At 41.0% G+C, this 21,623-nt stretch overlaps 1 protein-coding gene across 7 annotated transcripts in view; it reads left to right on the forward strand.

The window, feature by feature from the left end:
* Positions 1-21,623, forward strand: part of LOC122562872 (tRNA (32-2'-O)-methyltransferase regulator THADA) — a 236,575-nt gene that overhangs the window by 186,353 nt on the left and 28,599 nt on the right. For all 7 annotated transcript variants that reach the window (XR_015761289.1, XM_088000251.1, XM_043716172.2 and 4 more), the window contains 3 exons: positions 11,277-11,474; positions 19,042-19,192; positions 19,479-19,722. Coding sequence is in view for 6 of the 7 variants with exons in the window: in XM_088000251.1 (XP_087856377.1) it covers positions 11,277-11,474; positions 19,042-19,192; positions 19,479-19,722 (593 nt within the window). In the remaining variant the exon portion in view is untranslated. The remainder of the gene's footprint in view (positions 1-11,276; positions 11,475-19,041; positions 19,193-19,478; positions 19,723-21,623) is intronic.

Consider the following 21,623-nt stretch of genomic DNA (forward strand, 5'->3'; position numbering starts at 1 on the left):
CACTGCAGAGAAGACCAGAAGCTGAGATGATTGACCTCCAGCATCTTCCCATGTGCCAGGTATGACTCCTACCAATGGAGAATTTTCCCCTGATTCCCATTAACTCCAGTTTTGGCTAGGGTTCCTTGATGCTGCATTCAGTCAGACACTGCTTTGATGTTAATGGCTGTCACTCAAACCTCACCTCTGGAATTCATCTGTTTTATTCCTGCTTGGATGAAGGATTTAATGAGGCTATGAGTTGAGTGGTTCTCGCAGAACCCAGACTGAGCATTAGCAAGGTTAGATATCACGGAATACAAGGAGAACTAGCCATTTGGATACAGAACTGGCTCAAAGGTAGAAGACAGAGGGTGGTGGTGGAGGGTTGTTTTTCAGACTGGAGGCCTGTGACCATGGAGTGCCACAAGGATCGGTGCTGGGTCCTCTACTTTTTGTCATTTACATAAATGATTTGGATGCGAGCATAAGAGATACAGTTAGTAAGTTTACAGATGACACCAAAATTGGAGGTGTAGTGGACAGCGAAGAAGGTTACCTCAGATTATAATAGGATCTTGATCAGATGGGCCAATGAGCTGAAAAGTGGCAGATGGAGTTTAATTTATATAAATGAGAGGTGCTACATTTTGAGAAAGCAAATCTTAGCAAGACTTAGACACTTAAAATGGTAAGGTCCTAGGGCGTGTTGCTAAACAAAGAATCCTTGGAATGCAGGTTCATAGCTCCTTGAAAGTGGAGTCGCAGCTAGATAGGATAGTGAAGAAGGTGTTTATTATGCTTTCTTTTATTGGTCAGAGTATTGAGTGCAGTAGTTGGGAGGTCATGTTGCAACTGTACAGGACATTGGTTAGGCCACTGTTGGAATATTGCGTGCAATTCTAGTCTCCTTCTTATTGGAAAGATGGTGTGAAACTTGAAAGAGTTCAGAAAAGATTTCCAAGGATGTTGCCAGGGTTGGAGGATTTGAGCTATAAGGAGAGGCTGAATAGGCTGGGGCTGTTTTCCCTGGAGTGTCAGAGGCTGAGGGGTGACCTTATAGAGGTTTACAAAATTATGAGGGGCATGGATAGCATAAATAGACAAAGTCTTTTCCCTGGGGTGGGTGAATCCAGAACTAGAGGGCATAGGTTTAGGGTGAGAGGGAAAAGATATAAAAGAGACTTAAGGGGCAACCTTTTCATGCAGAGGGTGGTACGTGTATGGAATGAGCTGCGAGAGGAAGTGGCGGAGGCTGGTACAATTGCAACATTTCAAAGGCATTTGGATGAGTATATGAATAGGAATTGACTAGAGGGATATGGGTTGGGTGCTGGCACATGGGACTAGATTGGGTTGGGATATCTGGTCGGCATGGACAGATTGGACCGAAGGGTCTGTTTCTATGCTGTACATCTTTATGACTTGATGATTATAGTCATCTTCCTTTGTCATCACCGAAGCACTATCAACAACCTATTCTATCACCTTACTGATGATTGAAAGTAGACTGAAGGAGAGGTATTGTCTGGCTTGGATTTGTCCTGCTTTTTACATACAGGACATAGCTGGGCAATTTTCCATATTGTCGGGTAGATGCCAATATCGCAGCTGTATTGGAAAAGCTTGGCTAAGGACGTGGTACATTCTGGAATGTTATCAGGGATAAGCCTTTGTGGTATCCAGTGCCTTAACTGTTTCTTGATATCATGTGAAGTGAATTGAATTGGCTGAAGACAGCTCTCTGAGGTGCTGAGGATCTTGGGAAGAGGTTGACCTGGATTATCCACTGGACACGTCTGGCTGAATATTGCTGAAAATGCTTCAGCCTTATCTTTTGCACTGATGTGTTGAGCTCTCCCATCATTGGGGATGGGGGTATTTGTGGAACTGCCTGCTGTATTAAGTTGTTTAATTGACCACCACCATTCATATCTGGTTGTGACAGAATTGCAGAAATTTCATCTGATCCATTGGCTATGGAATTGCATAGCTCTTTCTATCGTATTGTGCTTTCACTGTTTGATATATGAGTAGTCCAGTTAGAACATAGAACATAGAAAAATACAGCGCAGTACAGGCCCTTTCGCCCTCGATGTTGCGCCGATCCAAGCCCACCTAACCTACACTAGCCTTCTATCCTCCATATGCCTATCCAATGCACGTTTAAATGCCCATAAAGAGGGAGAAGCTTCACCAGGTTGACACTTCAATTTTAGGTAATCTGGCATTTCCTTCTGCACTCTGCATTGAACTGGCTTGATGATAATGATAGAGTGAGGGAGTTTACAAATTGTAGTTGAATATAATTCTGGTATTGATGGTTCATGTAGCCTAATGCATGCCCAATTTTAAATTTGAACTCTGTCCCCATTAAAATTGATGGTTGTGCCATGCAGCATAAGGAGGGATATCCTTAATGTGAAAGCAGGACTTTATTTGCACTAGTTGAGGACTCTCAGGAGGCTCCCAACTTATACCATTGTGTCACTACTTCTGCTGAATCATCCCTGCCGTTAAATCTGCATGTGGTAGCATTATTGACTGTAGACCCTGTGAAGTCTCATGGCATCAAGTCAAACATGGGTGAGGAAACCTGCTGATTACCATGTATCACAATCCTGGGCTGACTAATCAGTAATCCTTATGTTGAATACCACTCGCAAGATGCACTGAGGGTGGCAAGGGCACTGAATATATATTCTGAGTGGGGGACTTCAGTGCCCATCACTGACAGTAGCTTAACAGCATCAGCAGTGCTGGTTTCTGGGACATTGTCTATAAGGTATATTTCTGTGACTATGACTATATCAGGCTGTTTCTTGACTTGCCTGAGAGACGGCTCCTCTCCCAGTTTTGACGGAAGATTCTAGATATTACTAAAGGGAACCTTCAGGGCCATCAGGGTGTTTCTGGTGATTTGATCAATGCTAGATGGTTTGTCTAATTCCTTTCATCAGACTTTATAGTGGCTAGATACAACTGTATCTAACCATGATAATCATATTCTGTAATTCCAGAACTACATGTACCCAGATCAGGCTAAAATGATTTCACAGAGACTGGTATCCCATCACCAAGTCACTCTTTATTTACATGTCAGAGTCCTTGACACTGATCCAGCTCCTTCAGAGCCAGCTCTGACTCCCCTGTTCCTATCTGTCAGCCAGAGCTCCCTGATTGGACCAGATTAACAGCCCCGGAGAATTCAAATTCTGTGAGGTCCACCTCATTACAATCACTATGTTCCTCCCTGTCTGACTGATTAATATCCCCTCAACCCTGCCCCCAAGCTGTCTTCAGCATATATGCCACCTTTTCCTACCTACAAACAGTTCTGAAGAAAGGCCACTGGACCCAAAACATTGACTCTTGTTGTAAAGTTGGATATAGTATTGTAGATTGGGAGGCAGGAAGTTAGAATTTGGTGTTTGTAAAATTGTAAACTGGCCGGGTGGGCGGTGCATTGTGTGGTCCCTTTAAAAGATGGTGCTTTATCTGTGCTTAAAATGGATGCCTGTGAGCAGCAGCTTGAAAGTTTGCAAGTACACAGAGAGCCTGAACTGAAACATTTGTATTGCAAAGCTGTACAGTTAGCAAGATTAGAGTGGTGCTGGAAAAGCACAGCAGGTCAGGCAGCATCTGAGGAGCAGGAAAATCCACGTTTCGGACAAACATCAGTTAGCAAGACAAGCAGAAGTTTTTACCAAGACAGCAGTCTTTTAAATTTAGCCAAATAATTTGAACCAGGCACTTCGATACCAAAACCTATTAATTTTAAATCTGACAGTTTTGACAACAAAGGACCAATCCTATTATAAGAACTATCGATATGTCATCAAGAGTATAAAAGAAGGGGATAATTGGACAAAGACCTCAGAGTTAGCTGCCATCTGCCAGAGGTAACAGCCTTCAGCTCTCAAGACAGAATCACTGACTCTCATAGCTTCGTTTATGTCTTAGAGAAAGCACCATCTGAATAACAATGGTACCAATGATGGAAAAGGCACTCCTGACAGACGAATCGATGGAGAAGGCACAGAACATTCCAGAAGATACATAACCTGGCTATAATTTCAAAAGATTAAATTCTATTCTTGTTATGAGTGGGGCTTGTATTTGTTAGAACAGCATGCCATTAGAATCTTGGTTTATTTGGGAATAGTTAGTAATTAGAAGGGATTTATTCGGTTTGTTAAGAGTTTTGTTAATTTGTTCACTGTTAGCATTAGATAAATAAATTGTTACTTGTTGATTTTAAAGTGAGTGGCAGGGATGTATTTTATTTAACCACTAGGAGTTGCTGAAGAGCTGGTTACTCCACTTTTCACACTTGTTTTGCAGATTATGAAGCATGGTGCTCCTCTTTCGGTGTTTTGGTTTTACTTCTCAGAGGCGGGGGTTAACCTCCGCTTTATAATAGATTGGGAGCTCTTGTCAGGATATGGACAGATTTGAACAGATTTAGGGTACAAGAGGTCCCAGCAGATTTTAACAGACTTGTGTACTAGTGTCCTAAATCTTGAAATGAAACTTAAGTGAGAAGTGAAAAATCTTTATAACTTTGGTTGATTATTGTTGGTTAAAGCAAAAGTGGGGAAATGGCTCTTAATATTGCTAAAGAGGTTCTGGTGGTCGAAGATGCTTTCTAACTTTACCAAGAAAATTCAGAAAGACAGAAAAATATAGAACTTGCAGAATTAGCAAACAGGCTAAAACTGGGTTTAACTAGAAAGCTGAAATTGTAATGGAGTGAGCCAAGCATTTAGATATGTCAGAGAAACAGTCAAGAGCAGTGGAGTTAGAAAAAAATAAATTGCAAAAGAAACTAGGAAGTGAACTGAAAAGGCTAGACTCAGAACATAGAGAAAAGGAAAGAATTGCTCTAGTGGAACAAGGGGAAAAAGAGCGAGGAAAGGGAATTGAAACAGTTTGAATTACGGTTAAAAGCAGAGGAAAAAGAGGAGAGAAAGCCCCTAGCAGAAGAAAGGAAAAGAATTGGTTAGAATTGGAAAAGGTGAAGTTGGAACTTGAAGCAAAAAGACTTCAAATAACTGAAGTACAGCAGGGTGATGATGAGAAAACTCACCGTAGCCAACAGCCTGGTAGGGATATATACAAATATGTCCAAACATTACCAAAATTCAATTAAAATGATATAGAAGTCTTTTTCATTTCCTTAGAGAAATTGGCTATGTAGATGAACTCGCCAGATACCATGTGTATTTTGTTGATCCAAACAAAGTTGGTAGATAGAGCTGGTGAAGTGTTTAGAGAGTTGTCAGAGGAGGTGGCAGGAGAATATGAAGAAGTAAATAAAGGCTACAAATAGTACCAGAAGGACTTAGACAACAATTCAGAAATGTAAGAAAGGAACCAGGCCAGACTTGTATTGAGGTTGTAAGAATGGAACAGAGCAAATTTGATGGATGGATGGGAGCGTTAAAGATATAAAAGACATATAAGGTTCTTAGAGATACTGTTCTGCTGGAGGCGTTTAAAAACCCATTTCCAGAAGTGATAAGAACTCATGTTGAGGAACAGAATGTTAAAACAGCAAGAAGGGCCGCAGAGATGGTGGATAAATATGCATTAGTGCATAAATCGAAATCTAGCTTCCGACAGCAATTTCATTCGGTGAGTTAAATTGGGAAAGAGGGGGAGCTTCAATTAAGAACAAAACGTAGATCACACTGGGAACAGTTTGTGATAAAAGAAACCCAAGGGGGTGGACAAAAGGGGCTTTCACTGCGATAAGGTGGGACACACAAAGCCAAAGTGCTGCTCGTTTAAGAAAGGCACTGGGAAAACAAGATGTGGTAAGAGAGGCTGAACCAGTGGGATTAGTTAAGGCAGTGAAGGAAATGCCAGGGGAAGTTAAGGAGCTACAGGCGAGTGCATAGCATAGTCACAAGCTGGATAGTAAGATAGCATCTGATCTTTTCAAAAGCATCATCTGTGTAGGTAAGATTTACTCAGATAGAACAGGGGGAGGAGGTAAATATGTTAAAATATTGAGAGATATGGGAGCTAGTCTGCCTGTAATAGTAAGAGATTAAAATATTCGCATTCCGTCTGAAATATTGCCCGAGAAAGTGGTAATCTGTGGACTAAATGGAGAGAGGAGTAGTATTCCCCTCTGTAAGATAAGGCTAGAAAGTCTAGTCAAGACTGGGGAAGTGAGAGTGAGAATGATGGAAAACTTGGCTATTCCAGGAATCCAGTTCATTCTTGGAAATGATATAGCTGATCACAGGTAGGAGTGAAGCCCATTGTAGTGGAAAAGCCAAAAGAAAACCAAGGAACTGAAGAGTTAAAAGAAAAATACCCTGGAATTTTTTCCAGGCTGTGTGGTGACAAGATCCAGCAGCCATAAGTTAAAACAAGAAGGGAAAACAAAAGGAGTTGAGGTCCAGTTACCTGACACTGGTTGCTGAGATGGTAAAGGCAAAACCTAAGCAGGTAGAAAATCAGGCAGAGGTGGTTAGTTCTGAAATATTAAAAGATTTACAACAGAAAGATGAGACAGTAAAGGATTTATATCATAAAGCCTACTTGGTAAAGGAATCAGAGTGCATTCCAGAATGCTGTTACCTCAAGGATAACATCTTAAGGCAGAAATGGAGAGCTTGATAGTTTAGTGTAGATGAGAAATGGGGGGAAGTTCACCATATTATGTTGCTGGAATACAGACAGGAAGTATTGTGGGTAGTACAAGAATTGCCTGAGGGAGGTCACCTAGGAGTAAGGAAGACTCGGGCCAGGATACAGAAGCATTTTTATTGGCCTGGAATACATAAAGATGTGATTGAATTTTGCTCAATCTGTCATACGTGTCAAATGGTAGGAAAACCACAGGCAGTGATAAAACCAGCACACTTGATGCCGATTCCTGCATTTGAAGAGCTTTTACATGGGTTATAATTGATTGTGGAGGTCCCCTCCCTGAAACCAAAAGTGGAAACCACTATTTGTTAACCATAATGGATGTGTGTACCAGGTTTCCTGAGGCAATCCATTACAGAATGTCAAGGTAAAAAAGGTTGTGGAGTTGCTCTTGCTTTGTTTACCCATTATGGATTACCCAGGGAGATTCAGTTAGACCAAAGGTCCAATTTTACTGCCAAATTATTTAAGGAGGTCATGGATAATTTAGGCATCAAACACTTTAAATCAAGTGCGAGAGACTAAATTCTCTTTTTGTTATATGAGTGGGACATATATTTATTGGAACAGCATACCATTAGAATCTTATTTTATTCAGGAGTAGTTAATAGTTAGAAAAGATTTATTCAGTTTGTTAATAGGTTAGTTAATTTGTTCACTCTTAGAATTAGATAAATAAATCATTGCTTGCTCATTTTAAAGTGAGTATTGAGGATTGCTGAAAAGTAGGTTTCTCCATTTTCGCACTCTTTTCACAGATTATAGGGCGAGGCGCTCCTCTTTGGGTGTTTCAGTTTTAGCTGTCGGGGGTGGGGTGGGGTGGGGTCAACCTCTGCTTTATAGATGTTTCTTCAAAGATGTTTCCAGATTTGCTGACCTTCATCAGAAATTTATCTTTTAGTTTCAGATTTCCAGCACCTGCAATTCTTTTTTTTTATGTTTAGATTTTGAAGGCTTTTATTTCTACTTTCCATCACCCATTGGGATTACTCCTGATATCAGTGACCCAGGGAAGTTCTTGTAGTGGAATATACCAAATGTTCTATGTTAAAGTAAAGTACACTACAAAAATCTTAATTCAATGCTTACCACCTGTTTACATGAGCTTGCCTGAAGATCAGGCCAGAACAAGTGATCAGCCTGTTCTGTCCGAAACTCCAGTCGTGAATCAGCCAGTTTCTCCTGAGATTCCTTGAAAGTGGAGCCACAGGTAGACAGGGTAGTGAAGATGGCATTTGACATGCTTGCCTTCATTGAGTCCAGGAGTTGAGACATCATGTTTAGGTTGTTCAGGACATTGGTGAGGCAGCTTTTCAAACACTGTTTTCCGTTCTGGTCTCCCTGCTACAGGAAAGATGTTGTTAAACCTGAAAGGGTTCAGTAAAGATTTACAAGGATTTTGGAGGGTTTGAGCTAGAAGGAGAGGCTGAATAGGCTGGGGCTTTTTACCCTGGAGAGTCGGAGGCTTATAAAATCATGACGGGGATGGATAGAGTGAATAACCAAGGTCTTTTTTCGAGGGTAGGGGAATCCAAAACTAGAGGGCATAGGTTTAAGGTGAGAGGAGAAAGATTTAAAAGTGACCTGAGAGGGAACTTCTTTACTCAGAAGATGCTGTGTGTATGGAATGAGCTGCCAGAGGAAGTGGTGTAGACTGGTACAATAGCAACATTTAAAAGGCACCTCGATAGGTATATGAATAGGAATGGTTGAGAGGAATATGGGCCAAATGCTGACATATGGGACTATATCAGTTTAGGAGATCTGGTCGGTGCAAACCGAGTGGGATGAAAGGATCTGTGCTGTATAACTCTGACTCTGAGATAGCTTATTGTGCTGTGAAGCAAGGTACTTTTTATACTCATGTTAAAAAAGGCTGCATATCCAAGCTTCTACACTGTTCAGACTTATACACTTAATGGTAAGTTCCTAGGGAGTGTTGCTGAACAAAGAGACCTCGGAGTGCAGGTTCATAGCTCCTTGAAAGTAGAATCTCAGGTAGATAGAATAGTGAAAAAAGTGTTTGGTACACTTACCTTTATTGGTCAGAGCATTGAGTATCGGAGTTGGGAGGGCATGTTGCAGCTGTACAGGATCTTTGGAATATTATGTGTAATTCTGGTCTCCTCCCTATCGGAAGGATGTTGTGAAACTTGAAAGAGTTCAGAAAAGATTTACAAGAATGTTGCCAGGGTTGGAAGATTTGAGCGATAGGGAGAGGCTGGTGGTGCGTGTATGGAAGTGGTATATGGACGAAGAAGTGGTGGAAGCTGGTATAATTGCAACATTTAAAAGACACGTGGATATGTTTATGAATAGGAAGGGTTTAGAGGGATATGGGCTAAGTGCTGACAAATGGGACTAAATTGGGTTTGGGTATCTAGTCGGCAAGGGCGAGTTGAACCGAAGGGTCTGTTTCCGTGCTGTATATCTCTATGACTCTAAATTGACAACTAGCAAATATTATAAATATGCCAGGTTTTCGATGTCAGTTTGATCAATTAACTCACTTGCTGTATCTCCCTGAAAAGAGACTTATCTTTTGTTTTTAACAAAGTTTGACCTCAACTTTTAGCTTACTCACATTTTATGTCATCTTAACAACCATATAATGCTTGTACAGCACAATTCTGACAATTATAGCATCAGCTGATAAATAGTCCACATTATCACATCTGATTCACCACTTCTGTTCTTAAACAAAACTTCAGCTTTTCCAGAGTTACTGTGACAGTTTGGTTCTTTACACCTGAGTTACAAGCTCAGTCTAAGCGCACATGCACCTTATTTCAGCAAAACACAGAAACACGTTGAAATCAGTGATCTTTCTACTTATTGGGTCTTCAGTCTTCATATATTTTACCCCCCATTTTTCTTCTCACTTAATTTTGGCTAAACCAGCAATTTTTAAGGTTGATATCTACAAGTTGTGCCATTCATGCTGTTTCTCTATTGTTTTACTACCAAAATGAATCGTGTGACATTTCTCTGTATTAAATTTCATCTGCTGCCTGTCTGCCTATTGGACCAAGTTGTCTATGTCCTTTTGAAGTTCTGTACTAACCCCTACACCATTCACAATGCTTGCAAGTTTTGTACCACTGCATACTTCGTAATTATGTCCTGTACACCAAGATCTAGGCTATTAATATACATCAGGGAAAGCGACGGTTCCTCCAGCCTACAAGTATCATTAAACACCATGCTAAATTGCCCATTGTGTCCAGGAATGTACAGGCTAGATGAATTATGCATGGGAAATGCAGGGTTACTGGGTAGAGGGGTGTGGATCTGGATGAGACGTTCTTCAGAGGGTTAGTGTGGATTTGATGGGCCAAATGGCCTGCTTCCACACTGTAGGGATTCTATAAAACAGGCTCCAGCATCACTTGCCCTTTATGAATTCCAATTTTCATTATCAAACCCTCATTTGCTCAAGGCACAATTAATTTTATCCTGAATTGTCATTTCAAGAAACTTGTTTACCACTATAGTTTAATTGACCTGCAGTTGTTGAGCTTGTCTGTACTGCATTTCTTTGAACAAGACTGTGATATTTACGATTTCTTGCATCTTCGCTGATTCTACGTTAGACTGAAAAGTAATGCTAGTCCCTTAGCTGCTTCCACTCCGGTACTGGTGTCTTATCAACTTGAAGTACAGACAGGCTATTCAATAACCCCTCCTCCTCAATTTTAAACTCCAAAATATCTGAATTACCACCTTTCTGCTCTCCCTTTATCCATTGTGGGAATTCAGAGTTTTTGTGAAGGTCCGTAACTCGGGAGCTGGTTGGATTCTTTGTTGGTCTGTACACTGAGCTGGTAGGTTTGTTGGCAGATGTTTTGTTCCCTTTCTAGGTGACATCATCCGTGCTGTGTTTACTCCTGTGAAGCGCTGCTGTACTGTCCGCTTTGAATTGATGTGGTTCTGTTTGAGCTGTTTCTGGTTGGTGCAGGTTTATGTTTTCCATTGCAGCGGTTTGTAATTTGGGTCCAGGTCAATGTGTTTGTTCATGGAGTCCAAGGATACGTACCATGCTTCCAAGAATTCTCTTGCTGTTCCTCGTTTAGCTTGTCCAGGTATCGTTGTGTTGTCCAAGTCAAACTCATGGTTCTTGTTGGCTGTGTGTATGGATACCAGGGAGAGTTGGTTGTGTCGCTTGATTGCTAGTTGGTGTTCATGGATACCAGTCACTAGCGGTATGCCTGTTTGTCCTACGTAATGCGTAGTGCAGTCACTTCATGGGATTTTGCAAATTAGGTTGGTCCGGCGCATGGTAAGAATCAGGTCCTTTATTCTGGTGAGCCACTATCTGAGACTAACTGTTGGTTTGTGTGCTGTCAAGATCCCTCGTGGTCGGAGCAGTCTCGTTGTCAGTTCTGAAATGCTTTTACTGTAAAGGAGAGCAGCCAGTGTTTACTCATTGAGCAGTTACAGTTTCTCCTTATTCCTATTTATTTTTCCCTGATCCATTCCTACACCCCATTGAAGTTGCTTTCATCAGTTAATTATTCTTCTTCTGGATTGTTTATTGTCCTTTTCCATAACCAACCTAAACCTCCTGATACATTAAGCATTGTTCTTAAATCAACTGTTTGGGACTTATTTCTCTTTCTGTTTATATCCAGGGCTTGTCAGGTCTGCGGGGCCCTCGGAGCAGTTCGATTACCAGGAGGGCAGCTGGCTTGCCGATGCTGTTACTGTGTGTTGTGGCTGGAGAAGACAGTGAGACAAAACCTCTACTCCATTATTGCATGAAGACATTACTAGATATTGCCAACACTCCTCTGTCCAGTGACTGGGATCAGACAATTGATCTCCCTCAGGTCAGTACCATCAGTCACTATATATGGACGCTAGTGGAGAGTACAGTGAATTAAGGGCAGCGTGTCAAGATAGTTGAAAGTGGGTAGTGGAACCCAACAGGATGTTGTCCTTGGACCATACTTGATAACTCTGAGTATTGGTGATTTTAATACAAGAGTAAGTAGTGCCAAATTTGCAAGTTATCAAAGTTATAGGTATGGTTAGTTTTTTAGTCCAAAGTTGATAAGTTGGACAATGTTAAAACTTGTCAAATGGAATTCGATGTCAGTGAAAGTGAAGAGGAGGCCTAGTTTTGTAAGGATGCAAAGGGATCTGGGGAACTGGTTTACATAGAACGTAGAACAGTACAGATCCTTCGGCCCATGATATTGTGCCCAGCATTTATCTCAAAGAACAAAGAATCTTAGCAGCCCTCCAAGCCTTTGCTGATCCAGATCCTCTGTCTAAACCTGCAGCCTATTTTCTAAGGATCTGTATCATTTGCTCCCTGCCCACTCATGTATCTGTCTAGATACATCTTAAATGACACAATCGTTCCTGCCCCTACCACCTCCACTGACAACGCATTCCAGGCACCCATCCCCACTCACCCCACCATTCCATAGGCTGCTACCACAAACTTCATAGATTTTTGTTGAATTCAAATTCCACCTCTGCTACAAATACGTGGGATTCAAACCCATGTCTCCAAAACATTATCTCAGTCTCTGGGTTAACAGTCTAGCAATAAAATCGCTAAACCATCGCCTCCCTTGTTGGCTATTTGACAGACTGGATCCAAAACTGGCTTAGTGGCTGGAGGCAGAGAGTGCTGTTCGAAGGGTGTCCTTTTGTGACTGAAGCCAGTGTCCAGAGCCATACTGAAAGTTCAGTGATGAAGCCCTTGCTGTTTGTGGTGTCCATCAAAGACTTAGAAACAATATGGGAAGCTTTATCAACAATTCCACAGGATGACACACAAATTCCAGGCGTGATAAATAGTGTTGCGAAGTTCAGTAGAGTACTTGCAGTTTGAGAGGCAGGAGGTTAGAATCTGGAGTTTGTAAAGTGCATTGTGTGGTCATTTTAAAAGATTGTCTGCTTTTTCAGTTTTTCAAGATTTAAAATGGATGTCTGTGAGCAGCAGCTTGAAAGTTTGCAAGTACACAGAGAGCACCCAAATTGAAACATTTGTATTGAAAGGCCATACTGTTAGCAGGCCAAGTAGCAAGTTTTAACAAGACAACTGGCTTTTGAATTTAGCCAATCAGTTTGAACCAGATACCAAATATCTAAGTCTGATGGTTTTGACAACATAGGACCAATCCTGTTGTAAAAAATATTAATATGTTATCATGGGTATAAAAAGAAGAGGGCAGTTGGACAAAGATCCTAGAGCTAATTGCCATCCGTCAGAGCTAATGGCCCTTGGCTGGCTCTCATAGCCTCCTCTATGCCTTAGAGAAAGAACCATCTTAATAACAGCGGTACCAATGTCACAACTAGTTAATATTGCTCACAGAATAAGTCATGGAGAAGGCACAAACTATTCCAGAAGAGAAATAACCTGGCTGTAATTTCGAGAGACTAAATTTTTTTTCATTTATATGAGTGGGACTTTTATTTAATTGGAACAGCATACCATTTTTTCCACGTATGGAGTCAGCTATTACGAGGGGGCATAGCTTTAAATTAAGGGGTGGTAGGTATAGGACAGATGTTAGGGGTAGGTTCTTTACTCAGCAAGTCGTGAGTTCATGGAATGCCCTGCCAATAACAGTGGTGGACTCTCTCTCTTTATGGGCATTTAAGCGGGCATTGGATAGGCATATGGAGGATAGTGGGCTAGTGTAGGTTAGGTGGGCTTGGATCGGCGCAACATCGAGGGCCAAAGGGCCTGTACTGCGCTGTATTCTTCTATGTTCTATATTAAAATCTTCCTTTATTCAGGAATAGTTAGTAGTTAGAAAGGTTTTATTCAGTTTGTTAATAGTTTAGTCAATTTGTTCACTGTTAGAGTTAGATGACTAAATTGTTACTTATCGATTTTAAAGTGAATGTCAAGGATTAATATTTATTAACCACTAGAAGTTGCTGAAAAGCAGGTTACATCACTTTTCACGCACCTTTTACAAAGTATGGAGTGCGGTGCTCCTCTTTGGGAACTTCGGTTTTAGTTCTCAGAGGGGTCATCAACTTTCCTTTTAAACAGATTTGGGGCTCGTCCAGGATTTGGACATATTTTAACAGATTTAGAGTATCAAAGGTTCCAGCAAATTTAAACAGACTTCAGGATTAATGTCCTAGATCTTTAAATAAAACTTTAGTGAGAAGTGGAAAATCTATTTAATTTCAGTTGATTATTGTTGGTTCAATCGAAAGTGGGGAAATGGCTCTTAATATTGGCAAAGAGGTTCTGGGGGTTGAAGATGCTTCCCAAATTTGCCAAGAAATTTTAGAAAGACAGAAAAAGGTGGCACTTGTAGAATTAGCAAACAGGCTGAAATCCATTGAGGAAAAAGAAGCATACTGAAGGGAGGATGAGGTAACCATGCTGACCAGGGAAGTCAGTGATAGCATAAAAGCGAAAGAGAAAGCATATAATGTGGTGAAGAGCAGTGGGAAGCCTACAAAGACTAACAGAGGACAACAAAGAACCAAGTAAGGAGGGAAATGATCAAATAGGAGGGTAAACTAGCCAGTAATATTAGGAAATATTGCAAGAATTTATTTAGATATATAAAGGGAAAAAGAGAGGCAAAAGTGGATATTGGGCCACTGGAAAATAATGGAGTAGTGATGGCGAACAAAGAAATGGCTGAGGAATTGAAGAAGTAGTTTGTGTCAGTCTTCACAGTAGAAGACAGGAGTAATATCCCAAAAAGTCAAGAGAGTTGGTGGTGGGGGGGGGGGGGGAGAGCAGAGATAAATATGGTGGCGATCTGAGAAGAAGGTATTAGAAAACTGAAAGGTCTGAAAGTGGATAAATCACCTGGACCAGGTGGGCTACACCCTTGGGTTCTGAAGGGGATAGATGAAAAGATGGTAGAGGCTCTCGTAGTGATCTTTCAGGTTTCACTGGAGTCAGGGAGGTCCTAGATGACTGGAAAATCACTAATGCAACCCCCCTGTTTAAGAAGGGAGTAAGGCCTTAAGATAGGAAATTATAGGCCAATTAGCCTGACCTTGGTCGTTGGTAAGATTTTGGAGTCCATTGTGAAGGATGAGATTTCTGAATACTTGGAACTGCCTGGTAAAATAGGGCAAAGTCAGCATCATCAAGGGGAGGGCATGCCTGACAAATCTGTTAGAATTCTTTGAGGTGGTAATGAGCAGGTTAGACCAAGGAGAGCCAATGGATGTTATCCACCTGGACTTACAGAATAGTGAATGGCCTGACAGAGTGGACATTGGGAGGGTGTTTCCATTGGCAGTAGAGATGATGACCCAAGGGCACAGCCTTAGAATAAAGGGAAGACCCTTTAGAATGGAGATAAGGAGAAACTTCTTTTGCCAGAGAGTGGTGAATCTTTGGAATTCTTTCACACAGAAGGCTGTGGAGGCCTATTCATTAACTGTATTTAAAACAGAAATAGATAAATTCTTGATTGCCAGGGGGATCAAGGGTTACAGAGAGAAAGCGGGAAAATGATATTGATAAACCTATCAGCCATGATTGGATGACAGAGCAGTCTTGATGGACCAAATGGCCAAATTTCTGCTCCTCTGTCTAATGGTCTTATGGATAATAAGAGAGCTGAAGTTATAATGGAGTTAGCCAAGCATTTAGGTATTTCAGAAAAACAGTAAAGTGCACTGGGTTAGAGAAAATTAAATTGCAACAAAGACAATTTGGAGTTTGAAAGAATGAAACAAAGCAACTTCGACAGATGGATGGGAGAATTAAAGGTAGAAAGGACATATAAGGCTCTCGGAGGTATTATTCTGCTGGAGAAGTTTAAAAACTCACTTCCAGAAGCGATAAGAACTCATGTTGAGGAACAGAAAGTTAAAACAGCAAGAAGAGCTGCAGAGACAGCAGGTAAATATGCATTAGTGTATAAATCGAAATCTAGCTTCCGACAGCAATTTCATTCCATGAGGGATAGAAATTGGGAAAGAGGGGGATCCTTGAGTCAAAACAAAAAGTAGATCAGACTGGGAACCACATGATAAAAGAAATTCAAGAGGCTGGAAAAGAGATGAAAGATCTCAGATGTTTTCACTGCAATAAGGTGGGACACACAAAGTCAAAGAGCTGGTAGTTTAAGAAAAACACTAGGAAGAAGGATGTAGTAAAAGATACTAAACCGGTGGGATTAATTAAGATTCAGAGATGCCGGTATTGGACTGGGGTGTACAAAGTTAAAAATCTCACAACACCAGGTTATAGTCCAACAGGTTTAATTGGAAGCACACTAGCTTTCGGAGCAACGCTCCTTCATCAGGTGATTGTGGAGGGCTCGATCGTAACACAGAATTTATAGCAAAAATTTGCAGTGTGATGTAACTGAAATTATACATTGAAGAATTGATTGTCTGTTAAGCCTTTTATCTGTTTGAATACAGTGATAGTTTCACTTCTTTCACTTAATTAAGGCAGTGAAGGAAATGCCGAGTGAAGTCGAGGAGCTGCAGGAGAGTGCGTAGCCTAGTCACGAGCTGGGTAGTAAAGATAATGCTTGATCTTTTCAAAAACATCATCTGTGTGGGTAAGATTTATTCAGGTAGAACAGGGGGAATAGGTAAAGAAGTTAAAATATTGAGAGATATGGGAGCTAATCTGTCTCTCATAATAAGAGATGAAAATATTTGCATTCCTTCTGAAATATTGCCTGGGCTGAGGACAAACAGGAAGACAGCTAACGATCCGCATCCACGAACATCAACTAGCCACGAAACGACACGACCAGCTATCCCTAGTAGCCACACACGCAGACGACAAGCAACATGAATTGGACTGGGACAACACTACCATTATAGGGCAAGCCAAACAAAGATCAGCCAGGGAATTCCTAGAAGCTTGGCACTCATCCACAAACTCCATCAACAAACACATAGACCTGGACCCAATATACCGGCCACTACAGCGGACAGCTGAAACTGACAACCGGAAGCGGCAGGGATAGGCCACTATAAATGCCGGAGGAAACACCACAGAAGCGCTTCACAGGAGGCTCCCAAGCACTGAGGATGTCACCTAGATAGGGGACGAAACGTTTGCAACAAAAACTTCCAGCTCGGCAAACAGAACCACAGCAACGAGCACCCGAGCTACAAATCTTCTCACAAACGTTGAACTTCTAGCTTTAGACTACCCTACCTTGTGAAAAAGTTGTCAGCTATCTACCTTATATATGATGTGGAGGAGCCAGTGTTGAACTGGAGTGGACAAAGTCAAAAGTCACACAATTCCAGGTTATAGTCCAGCAGCTTTATTTGAGATCGCCAGCTTTCTGCTCTTTTGTCACGTGATGAAGGAGCAGTGGTCTGAAAGTTTCTGATTTGAAGTAAACCTGTTGGACGAAAACCTGGTGTTGCGTGACTTCTGAATTTTTACCTTATCTATGCCTCTCATGATTTTATAGACCTCTATAAGGTCACCTCTCAGTCCCCTGTTCTCCAGGGAAAATAAGTCCCAGCCTATCCCACCTGTTCTTATAACTCAAAATTTCCAGTCCAGATAGAAACCTGGTAAGTCTCTCCTGCACTCTTTCTAGTTCTAGTATAGCTTCAACAAGACATCGCAACTCCTGTACTCAGTGCTCTGACTGATGAAACCAAGCATGCTGAAAGAAAGCCTTCTTTACCACTCTTTCTGCCTGCGACTGCATTTTCTCGGAGCTATGAACCTGTACCCCTAGATCCCTTTGTTCTATAACACTCCCATTGACTGTGTAAGTCCTGCCCTAGTTTGCTTTATTAAAATGCAGCACCTCGCATTTGTCTTAAACTCCATCTGCCATTCCTGAGCCCATTGACCCGGTTGATCAAAATCTGGCTGCATTCCAGATAACCTCCTTTATGTCAACTATACCACCAATCTTGGTGTCATCCACAAACTTACTAACCATACCTCCTAAATTATCATGCAAGTTATTTATATTGATGATGAAAAACAGTGGACCCAGCATTGGTCACACGCCACTTTGTCAATATTATTTTCCTCTTCACTTCTCCTCGCAGTTTAATGTGTTTGTTCTGGTTCTCATGTGAAGAATTTACCTGACATGCATCATATTCTCTGACTTCATCATCATCCAAGGGTTCCTGGCTTTGGCTTTGGGAGATTTCATTCTTGTGGAAGTTGTGCAGTTTGTACCTGAAACATTTCCTGAAAAATTTTTTCATTAGTTTTTCAGTCAATCTCTTTAAAAGCTTCTTCATCAATGAGCATAAAATGGCTGTTTTGTTATTGTTGGGTTTATCCCAATACTTTTTTTGGATAAGCATGTAACTTTTTCAATTCTCTACTTCTGCTGCATCACCTCTGTATCTGAGGAAGATCGGGTCAGTAGTTCCCAGTTTCCATTTGTACTTTTGTTCCTCAGTATCCTGAGGTGTATCTCACTTGCTGCTGGGAGCAAGTCAACTTTAATCATAGTGTAACTGTTACCATCCTTTATTAATTACAACCAGTGCATCTGTTACCACCCTTTATTAATTTTTAAATGTCTCACTTAGGTCCCTTGCCAAAATATCTGGCAATATTTTCTTTCTTAATGAAGGTGAAAAAATAACTAACTTGGTGCCTTATCCAAGTCCCCTGTCTGCACATGTAAGTTCCTTTTAAAGTCTCAAAGAGAATCCAATTTCCACTTGCTACTCTTTTACTGTTTACGTGTCTATAGAAAACTTGTCTTGCAATTGGTACAGGACAACACGTTTTGTACATCATGTCAACTGTATTCCCAACTTGCCAAACCCTGTCCACAAACTATAAGACACAAGTCAAGAGTGCTATAAAATACAACCCACATACCTGAATACATGCAGCCCCTCAAGAAGCAAGATACCATTCAGAGTAAAACAGCCCATTTACAAGATGCACTGTAGCAACTCACCAAGTCTCCTTCAACAGCACCTTCTAAATCTACAACCTCTACCACTTAGAAGTACAAATGCATGGGAACACCACCACCTGCATAGTCCCTTCCCAAACACACACCTACATGACCTGGAAATACCACTCCTTCACTGTTGCTGAGTCATAATCTTGAAACTCCCTTCCCAACAGCATTGTGGATGTCTCTACACCAGATAGACTGCAATGGTTCAGAAGATGTTTCACCAATGACATTCCCAATTACAATTAAGGATGGATAATATGCTATTCTTGCCAGCAGTGCACAGAGCCCATGAACAAAGAAAAAGAAATAAAATGTAACAGCTTCCAGGGATAGTATTACAGGCCTGATTGCAATATAAAATTCCATTGCCTTTCATGTAGAATAACAGAAATCCAGGACTATGATGTATCCTAGGTGTTAAATGAAGTTCTGTAATTTCTCTTCCTGATATTCCTTTTGCTCTCTTGTTAAGCATTGGCCTGATTCTGGCTGTTTGTCTGATGATTATGTTTTCCAGGTTTGTTCAATCCATACATTAAAAACTCTGACTCAGAGTTCAGTTCTGGGATCTGCTGTATTAACATACACCAGCAACATGGCTACCCTATGCTTGCAAGGGCTCAGCTCTGCATCCTGGGCCATGCGCAATGCAGCTATTCAACTTCTCAGTGAGTTTTATGCCATTCTTTTCTCTTTGGAATCCTTCTGTTCAGACTCTTTCATTTTCCTCTTGCTGTCTCTTCTTTCTCTGCTGTCATTTGGCTACCTTGTCTCATTTCTTCTTCCTCTTCCCGTTTCCCTGCCCTCAGTCATTTCCTTGTCCTGCATGCTTGTCCCGGGCTCTTTGTTTCTCCAGCTTGCATGGCTTCCTTTTATTTCCCTCTGCTTTCCTCTTTCTTCTTCAATACTGTGTGGTAATAGCATTGCCATGGATTTGTGTCTCCTTCCTCACAGGTACTTTAACCTGTCGTGTGTTGGGTAAGAAGTGTAGTGGAGATGACTCCGCGTGGAGCGGGGTGACGGCATGCACATTCTTCTTGCACTACCCAGAATTGAAGAGTCTTCTCCTCAAAGAGCTGTATAATGCAACAAGCCAAGATTCTGCCCCTGTGGGAGGGCATCTTCAGCTCTACCCTTCGCTCCATTCCATTCTCAGCCTGTTGGCGAAACTCCAACCAAGTGTAAATGACACAAATGGGTAAGGCAGAGAGATGTTTACCAATGGATAAAATACTTTTATATATATGAATTCTCCCACAATTCTGATAAATCTAGTGGTTATTTACCTTTGAAATTTCATGGACTTGATGGTTATGAGCCGGTATAAATACAGTTGTTGCATGGCATAGATCAGCCATAATCTTTTGAATGGTGGGGCAGGGTTGAGGGGCTGAATGGCCTACCCCTGCTCCTATTTTTTATTTCTTTAAGCACAAAATGCTATTAGTAACTGTATTAAGAACATATTTACTTGATCATGTACCACGTGACGTGTGAAGCTATCAACACTTTTTGAACTTATCTCAAAAAGTTCCCGATTCCAGACTAGCTTTTTCCGAATGGTTCATATCTCCTCTAAGTTGCCCTGAACTATCACCAACCTCTGTAGAAATAATGGAGGTTCTAAAATACCCAACTCGTTACCAAAGAAGGCAAGGGAGAGATCGCTGCATGCAGCATCACAACCTACATCATTAAACAACAACAATCTCTCAGAATGGAATTGGGATTAGGAACCTCTGATTCAGAAACTGCCCACCATTTTTGATTTCCTCAATTTCCATTCCAGTTTTGGGTTTTATCTTTCACTGGTTGAAAACCATGCTTCTGTGCTCATTGTACTTTCCCTACATCAGAGTTACTCCTCACATATCAGACCTCATGATGTCTCTGACTCTGCATCATCAAATGTTTTTAGCACAGAGGGTAAATTTAATAAATGACCTCTGAGTAAACGATCCTCTAGGAAATAGTGGTCGTAACGTATTGGAATTTAATATTAAGCTTGAGTGTAAGAATCTTGCTGTGTTTAACTTAAAGGAAATTATAATGAAATGAGGATAGAGTTAGCTAAACAGACAGTGCAGATAGATTAACAGGAAAAACAGTAAACTAGCAGTGGCAAGCATTTAAGGAGGTTACTTATGACTCTCAGCAAAAGTATATCCCAGTAAGGGGAAAGTATTCTGAGAGGGATGAACCAACTATGGCGAACCATGGAAATTAAGGAGAGTATTAAGTTGGAAAAAAAAGCATATAAAGATGAAAAAGCCAATGATAGCCCCAAAGATCAGGATAAATTCAGAATCAAGCAAAGGAGGACTAAAAAGATGAAGAGAGAAAATAAATAACAAGGGCAAACTAGCAAGGATGTAAAAACTGAGAATAAGACCTCCTTTAAAGGTCTGAAAAGGAAGAGAGTGAACACAGACCCCTTATAAAATGAATGAGGGGAAATAGTTGTGGGGAATAGGGAAATGGCAGAGGAGTTTAACAGATATTTCACATCCGTCTTTATGGTGGAAGATACTTTGAGCATCCCATTTATACTGAAGAATGCAGGGAAAGAGTTAAGTATCATCACTCGAGAAGTAATATTAGACAAACTAATGGGACTTAAGGCAGATAAGGCTTCCAGCCCAATGGCTTACGTCCTAGGATCCTAAAAGAAGTAGATACAAAGGTAGTCAGTGCATTTGTTGTAACTTTCCAAAAATCCTTGGGTTTGGAGAAACTTACTAGAGAGTTGGAAAACTGCCAATGTGACACCACGACTCAAAAAAGGATAGAGGCAATAAGTGGTAACTATAGGCCGATTGGTCTAATATCTATTGTTGGAAAATGTTGGAATCAATTATTAAGGAAATAAAAGCAGTACATTTGAGAAATTAAGCCTAATCAAGCAGAGTTAGCAAGTCTTCATGAAAGGGAAATCATGTCTGACTAATTTATGAGAGTTTTTTGAGCAAGTCCTAATCAGCATGGATGTATTTGCATTTCCAGAAGGCTTTTGGCAAGGTACTGAGCTCAATAAGGTTAAGTCATAAGGTTAAGAGCCCACAGTGTTGGAGGTACTGTATTGGTATAGATAGAGAATTG

Source organism: Chiloscyllium plagiosum, unplaced genomic scaffold, assembly GCF_037043375.1.
Source record: "Chiloscyllium plagiosum isolate Xiang-an unplaced genomic scaffold, Cpla_swu_hap1 HiC_scaffold_24, whole genome shotgun sequence".
NCBI classification, from domain to species: domain Eukaryota; kingdom Metazoa; phylum Chordata; class Chondrichthyes; order Orectolobiformes; family Hemiscylliidae; genus Chiloscyllium; species Chiloscyllium plagiosum.